General features: G+C 35.4%; 2 protein-coding genes across 2 annotated transcripts; one reads left to right on the forward strand and one right to left on the reverse strand.

Annotated features, from left to right (window-relative positions):
- Positions 9,777-10,879, forward strand: LOC107621755 (small heat shock protein, chloroplastic). Its single transcript, XM_016323760.2, has 2 exons — positions 9,777-10,122; positions 10,313-10,879. Exons 1-2 carry the CDS (start codon positions 9,843-9,845, stop codon positions 10,747-10,749), a joined length of 717 nt encoding a protein of 238 aa, XP_016179246.1. The 5' UTR covers positions 9,777-9,842; the 3' UTR covers positions 10,750-10,879.
- Positions 11,385-12,340, reverse strand: LOC107621634. Its single transcript, XM_016323666.2, has one exon. It carries the CDS (start codon positions 12,189-12,191, stop codon positions 11,736-11,738), a length of 456 nt encoding a protein of 151 aa, XP_016179152.1. The 5' UTR covers positions 12,192-12,340; the 3' UTR covers positions 11,385-11,735.

The following is a 12,346-nucleotide window of genomic DNA, read 5'->3' on the forward strand; positions in this document are numbered from 1 at the left end:
TCAGCAATATTTGTGGCATCATCAGTTTTATGGCAAGCAATGAAATGAGCCATTTTACTAAATTTATCTACCACAATAAAAATGCTATCTTGACCTCTCCTAGTTCTAGGCAAACCAAGAACAAAATCCATAGAAATATCAACCCATGGATGTACAGAAACAGGTAAAGGAGTATACAAACCATGTGGTAATGACTTAGATTTAGTTTGTTTATATGCAATGCATTTAGCACAAAATTTTTTAATATTTTTACGCATGTAAGGCCAGTAAAAATGCTCAGATAAAACATCCAAAGTCTTATGCACACCAAAATGACCTATCAAACCCCCACTATGTGATTCTAGAACAAGTAGCTCCCTAATAGAACAAGTAGGTACACAAATTCTATTACCCCGAAAAAGAAAACCATCATGCTTATAGAATTTGTTATGTGCACCATGTTCACATGCAGCATATATTGAGGCAAAATCAGAATCAGTTGCATACACTCAAAACCTAACAACTTAGAAGTAAGGGTTGTGATTAAGGAATACCTTCTAGATAATGCATCAGCAACCACATTCTCTTTACCTTGCTTATAGGCGATTACATATGGAAAGGATTCAAGGAATTCTATCCATTTTGCATGTCTCTTGTTTAGCTTCCCTTGGCCCTTCTAGTGTTTGAGGGATTCATGGTTAGTATGCACCACAAATTCCTTAGGTAGCAAATAATGCTACCACACTTCCAAAGCTCGCACCAAGGCATAAAGCTCCTTATCATAAGTTGAGTAGTTGAGACGGACTCCATTCAACTTCTCACTGAAATAGAAGATTGCGCACTTTTCCTGCATCAAAATAGCACCTATACCAATTCTGGAAGCATCACATTCTATTTCAAAAGTTTTAGAAAAATCCGGTAAAATAAAAATGGGGGAAGAACACAATAATTCTTTTAAGGTGTTAAAGGCAAGTTCTTGTTCTTGATTCCATTTAAAGTTGACATGTTTCTTGATGATTTCAGTTAAAGGTGCGGCAATAGTGAAAAAATCTTTAACAAACCTCCGATGAAAACCCGCAAGACCTTGAAAACTTCTAACATCAGAGACACTTTGAGGTGTGGGCCATTCTCTAATAGCCTTCACCTTCTCGTCATCTACCTCAATCCCTGCAGAACTTATCACAAAACCTAGGAATACGACTTTACTCAGACAGTACAAGCACTTTTGGAGATTAGCATATAATTGTTCCTTTCTAAGTACCTCTAAAACAGATTGAACATACAAAATATGATCATCAAGACATTTACTGTAGATAAGGATATCATCAAAATAAACAACCACAAATTTACCTAAAAACTCTCGCAAAACATGATTCATTAATCTCATGAACGTACTAGGTGCATTAGTCAAACCAAATGGCATAACTAACCACTCATACAAACCATATCTAATTTCGAAAGTTGTTTTCCATTCATCACGAAGTTTCATTCGTATTTGATGATAACCACTCTTTAAATCTATTTTAGTAAAAATAACAGAACCAAGCAATTCATCAAGCATATCGTCATGTCTAGGAATAGGATGGCGATACTTTACCGTAATCTTGTTTACAGCTCTGCAGTCAACACACATCCTCCATGAGCCATCCTTCTTGGGCACCAAAAGTACCAGAACAACACAAGGAATCAAGCTTTCTCTCACAAAACCTTTAGCCAAAATGTCCTCGACTTGCCATTGCAGTTCCTTCGTCTCTTCAGGATTAGTCCGGTAAGCTGGCCGGTTAGGAATGTTTGATTCCGGGACAAAGTCAATTTGATGCTCAATGCCTCGTAACAGAGGTAAACCTGGGGGTATCTCATCCGGAAAGACATCTCCAAATTCCTGCAAGAGTGAAATAAAAGCACCAGGCAGGTCATGGTTAGTTTCAATGGTAGAAATTAAAGACTCTCTAAATCGTACTAACACCAATGCTTTTTTTCCTAAACTAGCATGCTTCAGATCCCTCTCTTTTGCATAAAAACACATTTTGTGAGCACTCTCACTCTCCACAGATTTTTCTCTTTTAGAACTCTCTTTTTCATTCAGACCCTGACCCTTTTTTGCACACGTTTAGTCTCTCAGAGCCCTCTCGTTAACCTCTTATTTTTCAATTTTCTCACATCCTAAAGACTCTTTAGTGGATTTGCGCATACTCAATTTCTCCAGGTACACTTATTTAGGGGACAAAGGTGCAAGGGTAATCTTCTTTCCAAGGTAAGTGAAGGAGTATCGGTTTGTGAAACCATCATGGACCACCCTCCTATCATACTGCCATGGACGGCCTAGGAGTAGATGACAAGCCTGCATGGGAACCATGTCACAAAGTACCTCATCACTATATCTCCCAATAGAGAACTATACGCAGACTTGCTTCATAACCTTCAGCTCACCAACATCACTTAGCCACTCCAGTTTGTAAGGGTCAGGGTGTTTGGTGCATTTCAACTCCAATTTTGTTATCAAAGTAGAGCTAGCAAAGTTTGTATGACTTCCAGCATCAATGATTATGAGTCCAACCTTACCTCCCAATAAAACTTTTGTATGAAAGATGTTCTCTTGCTGTTCTAGATGATCGTCTTTGGCTTGTACATTTAAGATTTGCCTAGTAACAAGGGCCTCGCCACTAACAGCATACTCAACTATATCTTCATTATTTGTGGCATCATCCGCATGTGGCATGTCCTCATACCCATCTGAGTTATCAGATTCTGAGAAAATATCATTTGCTTTAATGACCATGGTCCTTTTATTTGGACACTCAGAAGCATAATGGCCTAATCCGCGGCACTTAAAGCAGGTAATATCATGATGTCGTGCAGGAGGTTTAGAAGTGGAATTAGGCATGTGCGTCTTCCTATGCTGCTCTGTAGGCTTCTCCTTCGATTCGGTAGGTTTAGATCCAGTTGACGGGTGAAAAAATGCCGGTTAAGAATTTCTATTAAAATCAGCATTGTAAGTACAGTTCTTAACCGACGAAAAGAGATGTTGTGTATTTGAAATAAAAGGCCTTGGCTAGGAGAAGATCAATTGGAGTTTCTATCCTTGTTGGTTTTCCCAAGTATAATAGTAAAAGTTTATTGCTTCCACTCAGTTATCCTCTTGCAGTTGCAAAGGAAGGTTAAGTGGGTAGCACTAACTCTGACTCACAAGTCCTAATCACTTCACAGGGAAGGATTAGAGTTAGTGAAAATTGAGATAGTCAGCAATTTCCAATCACAGATTAATACTTGAGTTTTCCAACTCAAGGGTTTTCAATTAATCAACTCCAAAGCCAAGTTGGGAGTTTTAAGTCATTAACATGAATGCCATTTTCAACAACATGGAGTAAGAAGAAATAGTGGACATGATAATTAAAATAAATTTATAAAAGCAAAATTGGGACTGATAATTAATTAAAAGAAATTAACAAGCAATGGAAGTAAATATAAAAATAGTTTATTGTATTAATAAATTCAACTTAACAAAATCCGAACATGAATTGAAGCAACTAAATGAAAAACACAAGAGTAAAGTGATAGAAAAGCAAACTATAACGATGAAGACTTCAATCGCAGGTAGTAGCAACTCTCTCAAGATCCAATCCAAGCAAAACTAAGAAAAATGCTAAGAACCCTAAGAGAACTAGTGTTTTTCTCTCTAGAATTCAAAACTAAAACTAAAACTAAATGGGAATGAATGTATCTCAGTCTCAGCTACACCCCTGCCTCTAGTCTGCATTTTTGGGCTTGAAACTGGGTCCAAATTGGACCAGAAATTGCCCCCCGCGACTTTTGATATCTGCAGCACGTGACGCTCTATCACGCGTACGCGTCGGTCACGCGTACGCGTTGCTGGACTTCTGCGCAAGTCACGCGTACGCATCGATGTGGAATGCACCATTTCACGCGCACGCATCAGCCATGTGTGCGCGTCGCTCCTCGCTTCTAATCTCTTTGGTTTCTTGTGTTCTTTCTACTTTGACATGCCTCCTCTTCATCCTTTCAGCCATTCATGCCCTGTAAACCTGAAAACAGTTCACAAACACATCACGGCATCGAATGGTAACAAGGGAGAATTAAGAATTAACAATTTAGGGGCTTAGGAAGCAAGTTTTCAATCATAACACAAAAATTGGGAAGGAAGTGAAAAACATGCAATTTGCATGAAAAAGTGTATGAATGATTCATAAAATCCACTCAATTAAGTACAAGATAAACCATAAAATAGTGGTTTATCACCAGTCTTCTCCCCGAAATTAGCACCTCTAGAATCCCATCTTGAAGTAGGATTGTAAGAATTACGCAACCCTCTCGCCTTTTGCTGTGTTTCCACCTTGATAGCTAGATTCACTAGGTCTTCCATAGTCACAAATGGGTGACACTCAATAATATTTGTAATGTCTCGGTTCAGCCCACTCAAAAAATGTGCCATAGTAGCCTCAGAATCCTCCTCAATATTTGTTTGGATTAGCAGCATCTCCATCTCCTTATGATACTCATCCACAGACTTAGAACCTTGGTATAACCGTTGGAGCCGTTGATGTAGCTCCCTGTAGTAGTAAGAAGGGACAAATCGTTGTCGCATGACCTTCTTCATCTTCTCCCAAGATTGAATTGGTGGTTTTTCATTCCGTCTTCTCTTTTTGTCCAGCTCGGCCCACCAGACAAGGGCATAATCTGAGAATTCCACAGCCACTAGTCTTACCTTTTTCACATCAGAGCAGTTGTGACACTGAAATAAGAGCTCCACCTTTCCTTCCCATTCCAGGTAAGCTTCAGGATCACTTTTGCCTTTAAATTCTGGGATGCGCATTTTGATAGCATTGAGTTTACTATCAACATCTTCCCGTTGTCCATGACATCGAGATCTGAGCGAAGTCTCCTCCTCAGACTCCACAAAATGATTACGAATAGATTCTCGGGACCGTGCTCTTCGACCATGGGAAAAAGAATTGATTCAGGAATCCATATCATCAAGACGATGTTCAATCCTCGTAAGCATGCTAGCGAGTGCATCGATGCAAAAAGTTAGTTGCTGGTCAGGGTTTCCTTCGTTGTTAGCCATCAATGAACCTGTGAAAGAAAACACCTCACAACACTCTTTTCACTGTATCACTCGGAGTAGGGCACTCGTGTTTTCACTCAATACGTGACTTTTACCCTTTGTTGAGCTCACCACTCTTGGATTGCTTTAACAACTTGCACTTCAGAAGATGAGGAATTGAGACACCAAACTAAGATAATCTGAATGATAGAGACGTTCAACTTGACAAGAAGACAATTAAAGTATGTGACAAAGGAAGAAAAAACAAGAAGTGATACTAAGATGACAGAAACTAGCAAAATTCAATCCTAATTAGAACCCAAAGAAAATTTGAAAGGATAAAATAGAGGGAAAAATTCAAATTTCTTTTTTTTTTACGGTTTTTTTTTGTTAACTTGAATAAACAGAAATTGCAGTAGTAGAATTTAAAGAAGAAAATTTCGTTTTTTTTTTTTGGAACTCTAAAGTAAATTTGCAAAAATTGAAGAGAAAAAATAAAGAGACTAAACAAAAATCCTGAAACGTGCAGATAAATAAGAATTTACCTACGACTTGTAATTGATACCAGACGATAAGAAATAGATTGGGAGTTAGGGGTTATATCACAATAGATAAGGATTATTCAGTAAAGGGCATACCCAAAGACACAGCGGAAACATAAAAGATAGATAAAGGTTTTCCTACTAGACCTCTAAGATACCTGTTCTTAGCAACCTAGGTCACCGAAAAGGATTTCCTACTAGACCTTCAAAGAACTTGTCCTTAACAACCTAGATCAGAGGGACAAAAGCTGAAAGAACCACCACGCAGATCACCTTAGTGTTGGATCCTTCAATCTTCCTCATGCAACAAGCGAAGCAAATCACTCACCTCACTTCTCACACAATAAAACGTGCTTAAAAGCAACTGAAATTTATTCATCAAAAGTTGTTCCAAGTGATCTCACCAAAGGTGTTTAAAGAGGCCCCTAACAAACTAACTAAAAGATAAGATAAGACTTTTTTAAAATTTAAATCAGATTTGATCTTAATGGATTAGATCAGATTTTATTTTAAATTTTAAATTCCTAAAAATACTACTAAACAAATCAAATTTAAAACAAATCTTCTAACAAACTTTAACCACATAATAAACTAAAACAAAATTCTAAAATTTTCGAATTTAATGATAAATTATGTCTCCAACTGAATTCGGAAAGCATTATTGGACTTTTTGCTGTCCTAACTTAGCCCAATGGGCCTTGCCCATTCTTTCTTAGTTAGAACTTGATGTAACTCTATATGCATAAGCGCTGCCAAGTTTCCAAAGCTCTCCTTGATCTTCTTTTCACGTGCTCTAGTGATGGGGCCCTTTGGAAGTGTGAAATTTTCATTCTGCCCTTTTGCCTTAGAATGCCCCAATTGTCTTTTCGAGCATGTATCACTTCATTTGAGATTTGTTTTCAAATTTAGACTTTTGTCCTGAATTTTCAGCCTCTAGCTCCATAAAGACAAAGTTATCCATTACAAAATTCATCTTCCAAATTTTTAGAACAAACATCACAGATTCAGGCTTTCACAAATTGTTAACAGAAACTTTCACAAATTTAATCATTCACACCAATATTTTAATTCAAATTCACTAACACAATTTAACACAAATTATTCAAACATTCACAAATTATTGATGGAACTATTCAAATATTCACAAATTCATAATACATATTTAACACAAATTGTTCAAACATTCAAAAATTACATAGCACAAATTTAACACAAATTATTCAAATATTCACAAATGTCACATATTCAAATTTCTAATGTGCAACAAATTACAAGATAATCAAATTATTTAAAAATTTACTTACTTGTAGAGGGAGTAAGAGCCGAGGAGAAGGAGCTCAGCGATGAGGCAAATCCGGAGATGGCTGATGAGATAGAAGCAGTGGCGATTGGCGAGTTGGAGGCAACGACAAGCTTGATAGAGACGCATTGGAGGCAATGACAAGATGGAGGTGGCGACAACCTGGACAGAGACATGCTGGATGTGACGACGACCTAGACAGAAACGAGTTAGAGGCGACGAGGCTGGATGCGAGCCCAATTTAGAGGCTAAAGAAGAAAGAGAGAGAGAGAGAGAGAGAGAGAGAGACGGCAATGGCAAGAGAGAAAGTGATAGTCACTGAATGAAAAGAGAGTGCCTGTGATGGTGGTTCAAAATCTCAGCTTGGCCCACCTTTTTTGGTGGTTTTGGCTGGTTTGCCTAACTAGTAATTGTTTAATCTCCTGGTGACGGAATTATTGATTTGCAAACGGCAATGATAATATAGATTGAAATAAATTGTTCTAAAATTGTTGATTGAAAGAAAAAGACTCTTTATTTATTTTTTTATTAGGCATTAAATTATTTTATAACAGTTTTTATGGTTTAATTACTCTATCGATCTCTTTAATATCACTAAATTTGTAATTAAGTCTCGATACTTTTTTTTTTCAATTAGATCCTTATACCATATTACATTTTGTAATTAAGTCCTTATTAACTGTAAATCTTAAAAAAAATGTTTATGCAATATAAATTTATTGATTTATCCATATTCTTCACCCATGAGAACCATCTTCCTAGGCAGGATTCACTTTCTTTGCCACCCCCTCCCCTACTTTCTTTACCAACAAGCTCTCCTTTTCTTGTTCACCTATAAAGCACCGACATTTCGCTGAGTTGTCGTGTCTGCGTGTTGGACACATTTCGGATACGATACTCACTGATACTCGTCCGACATGCGTGTCTCCTGTGTCTAATCGTGTCTTAATAAAAAATAAAAAATTCTTCTCCGGACACGTTTGGACACACCTAAATACCATCACGTGTCAGCGTGTCCAATCTTATTCTTAACATATATTCTTAAAAGAAATTTATAAATAGTATGTTCTTAATAAAAAATAAAAGATTTTTCTTTGGATACCCTAGAACACACCTACCATCACATATCCAGTCTTATTCTTAATATGTATTTTTGAAATGAATTTAAAAATAGTATGTATTATTATTTATTAAAATAAAAAAATTTAAATATTTTATATAATTAAAATAAGACATTAAAAATAATTAAAGAATTAATTTATATTTTAATATTAATAAAATATCAAAATATTATTACGATTTATCTAAAAAATACTTTATATTTTATATGTATGCGTGTTCCCATATCTTATAAGATTTTAAAATTTGCATGTCGGCATGTCCCGTGTCGTGTTATGTACCGTATCTGTGCATCATAGTTGCTCACCATATACGAAATAATTTTTTTTCAAAACCAACATAAATCCAAAACTAAAATTTGTAGCATAACCAAATATTAGAATAATCAAAAATAAAATTTTTACCATAACATAATCAGTTAATTACAAACAGAGCACATAATCAGAACTCATAATAAGAATTTGTTAGCACAATTAATTTTTTTTTAGTATAACTAGTGAACAAAAACAGAATCAATTCAGAAGAAGAAGCAGAAGCATAACAGTAAAGAAGCAAAATAAAACAGATGCAAAAGTAGAATTAAAACAAAGTAAAAACAGAACACACTAGAAGCAAGAAGCCAAGAAAAATCAGTCCAAAATCCAAAGACAACGAGCAATAGATCGAGTCAGGAGAGGAGGCAGCGAGCTAGAGCGAGACGAGGATGGAGGCAACACGATTTGAACGCAGGCAAAGGGAACTAGACGCACAGCGAGCTAGAGCGAGACGAGGCTGGAGGTGAGGGGAACTAGACGCAAGGCTAGGGGAGATGAAAAAGAGCTAGATGCTGGAGGCGAGAAGGAAAAAGGTTGACACTAAGACAATATTGAGGGCATTTTTGAAATTTAAAAAATAAGGGTGTTGTCAATTTTTTTGGCTTTATATGTGGTATACTCGGTTTGTTTAACGGAATATTTCGTTAGTTTTAACATTTTTGTTATGGTGGAGACTTAATTACAAAATTTAATATAATATAAAGATTTAATTAAAATAAAAAAATATAAAGACCCAATTGAAAATTTGATAAAATTATAGATCAAAATAATTAAATTTTTTTTATTTATAATATTTAAATTGGCAGCAGAACAATTTATTTTTAATTGAACTTGTATATAAAATAAACTTAATTACATAAATTTTAAATCCAAACAAACTGAAATTTTTTATCTAGTCATGAATCCTTTGTTGGTTTGAGGTGAAGTGAGAAGAATATTAGTGGAATTGTAGAAAATCAAAGAAAAATTAAAAAAATAGTGAAATTCACTTAAATTTTTTTTTTAATAGAGAGAAATGAGAAAGAAATTTATTGAATACATTTCTTTTCATCCAAACAACTAAAGAGAAATTAAATTTTCACTACATTTTTTTTTATTTTTTTCATCTTTCCACGTACTTTTACTTCACTTATTTTTTTCTATTCAAATAAAGTGGAATTTTTTTATGTCTCTTGTTTGGGAAGAAAATTTTTAAATAATTTTTTTTAGATAGAGTAATATGATAAAATAATGAGAACATAGCATATAAATTCTTTTTTTTAAAACTTGTTTTTTCTCTTTTGTTAAACTGGAAATAAATGAATTGAAATATTTAAATTATAAAATAAATAAAATAATTTTAAAAATCCTTAATTATAGGAACTTTCACACTTGCTCTCAAACTCTCACGAGCCTTCTCCATTTTTCACTTCCTTGTCACAAAACCCCCCTCACTCTATATATTCACCACCCATCTCTGCTTCTCAATCAGTGCATTTATTATTGGGTCTATTACTCTTCTTCTTGTTCTCCAATATCCACGCACAATGGCTATGGCTCAAGCAATGGCAGTGTCGTTGTCAACTACTACTTCTTCTTCTTCTCCCCTGCTGTCCCAAAAAGCAGGGCACTCTGCTTCAACTTCTTCCATGGCCTTCTTTCCGCAGAGGAAACCATTGTCAAGGTTGGGAAGGGTGAGAGCTCAGGCTAATGCCGACAACAAAGACAACTCTGTCGACGTTCATGTTACCAAAGGTAATAGTAACGACCAAGGCACGGCGGTGGAAAGGAAGCCTCGCAGGCCTGTTATGGACATTTCACCATTCGGTAACTAAACTCAACAATTCTTGCGTAGCGTGCGTGTCTCAAATTTATCTGCAAATTAAAACGATCATATTTATAAAAAGTTTTCGTACCAGAACGAATTGCGTTCCATAAAGCAACTATGGATTAACCATTATAACGATTTTTGTTAATGAAAATTCACTGATCAATAATAATGTATTTTTATTTGTAGGTCTGTTGGATCCATGGTCACCAATGAGGAGCATGCGGCAAATGCTGGACACAATGGACCGAATTTTCGAAGACACCATGTCAATGTCATTCCCCGGAAGAGCCGCGGGAGGAGCAGGCGAAATTCGAGCCCCGTGGGACATCAAAGATGAAGAGCATGCGATAAAGATGCGGTTCGACATGCCGGGACTATCGAAGGAAGATGTGAAGGTGTCTGTGGAGGATGACATGCTTGTTATCAAAGGTGGTCACAAGATGGAAGAAGGTGGCGATGATTCTTGGTCTGCAAAGAGCTATAGTTCCTACGATACCCGTTTGATGCTCCCTGATAACTGCGAGAAGGACAAAGTCAAAGGGGAGTTGAAGAATGGTGTGCTTTACATTACAATTCCTAAGACTAAGGTTGAACGCAAGGTCATTGATGTTGATATTCAGTGACATTAAGAATTTAAGATATCAAAAATTTCATAAAGCTTTTGTACGTTACTTTTTGTGGAAGCCTATGTGATATATATAAAGGTTACCGTTTGTTAATAATAATGTTATACGCGTTTAGGGTTTAGGTTAATCTCAAAATTACTATTATCATGTTAGATACGAAATTAGTGGTGCTTAATTCTAAATTTTAAAATTTTAAAATTTGATAAAATCTAATCAATTAAAAATTTGAATTTAAAATTTAATTTTACATTTTTTTTTAATTTGTTGTTAGTGTTGTTTAATATATGTATTGTTCTCCTATATTTTTTTTTATTTAAAATATCAGATTTATTAAAAATTTTGAAGGGCATGCCGGAATTGAATAAAATAATACTCTAAATCTTAATTAATAAGCACAATTACGTAGCCTCTATTCTAATTTAAGAAACATACATATGAAATCACTCAAATCAGTGAGCCCAACAACGGAATTACCTAACCTCCTATACAAATAAGAAAATAAGAGTTCATTGGTAGATCGACCGTGCATTTGGAGCATCAAATTTATGATGAAGCACAAAGCAGATGCCAAAATTAAGGTTCTAGCCTAAACTCTCAAAGTCTAAATATGTCTATTTGAGTGAGCACAATACTGAATTACCTAACCTCCATTCCGAGTTAAAAACAAATACAAAACCTAACATAACTGATACGTGAAAATAAGATTAACATGAATCAAGAAAAGCTTCCAAAAGTGCAAAGAGAATGCTGAAATTTGAAAAACCATTACTAACTATTTATTCTATATAAGGTCCTATGTCTATATCCCTTACATTCTTCCTTTCTTTTGTCCTTACAAACTTTACGAACCGCCCAAAAGAGAAAATAAAAGCAACAAAGATGGGAGAAGGGAAAGGAAAGATTTAAAACAGCCAAAAAAGAAAAAAAACAAAAACAAAATAAGACAAATATAAATTTTTCCTTATTCTATATTTGTATGGTACTCAATTTTCTTCAGGTATACAGTCCAATTTTGGCTTCCTATTATTATGAGCACCAACTGTTTGAAGATGAACCTCTGAAAGTATATCCTCTATAGAGATCTGTTTGGTCACTAACTGTTGAAGCTGCTGCTTTGTTATGACAACTTTGATCCTCTTTAAGCCATTATTGTTGTTATTATTGTTATTACCTTGCTCTTTGACTCCTTGAGATGGAACCAAGTAGTATAATCTTCCTGGCTTCAACTCATAATCTGGGGAGAGTGATTCTGAGGATACCTTCGAGATACCAACACTTCCAAAAGCTTGAAAATTTGACAAGATTTCTTTGACATGGATTGGGGTCCTAAATTCTAGGACCTTCCCATCTGGTTTGGCTACCCTCACAACTTTATTACCATGATTTGATGATATGCAAGATCCTGAAATGGGTCTACAAAGAGCAAGATAATTTCCCATTTTTGATACAAAAGTGAATGTGGTTTAAGAGAATATAGATGATGAAATTCAAGCCAAGGTTTGTTTGATATAGCTATAGAGATAACTGAATAGAATGATGAACAAAAAAATGTGTGTGACAGATTGTGTGAGAGAGAAAGCAGGGGAAGGGAAAG

Source organism: Arachis ipaensis, chromosome B10, assembly GCF_000816755.2.
Source record: "Arachis ipaensis cultivar K30076 chromosome B10, Araip1.1, whole genome shotgun sequence".
Taxonomy (NCBI): Eukaryota; Viridiplantae; Streptophyta; class Magnoliopsida; order Fabales; family Fabaceae; genus Arachis; species Arachis ipaensis.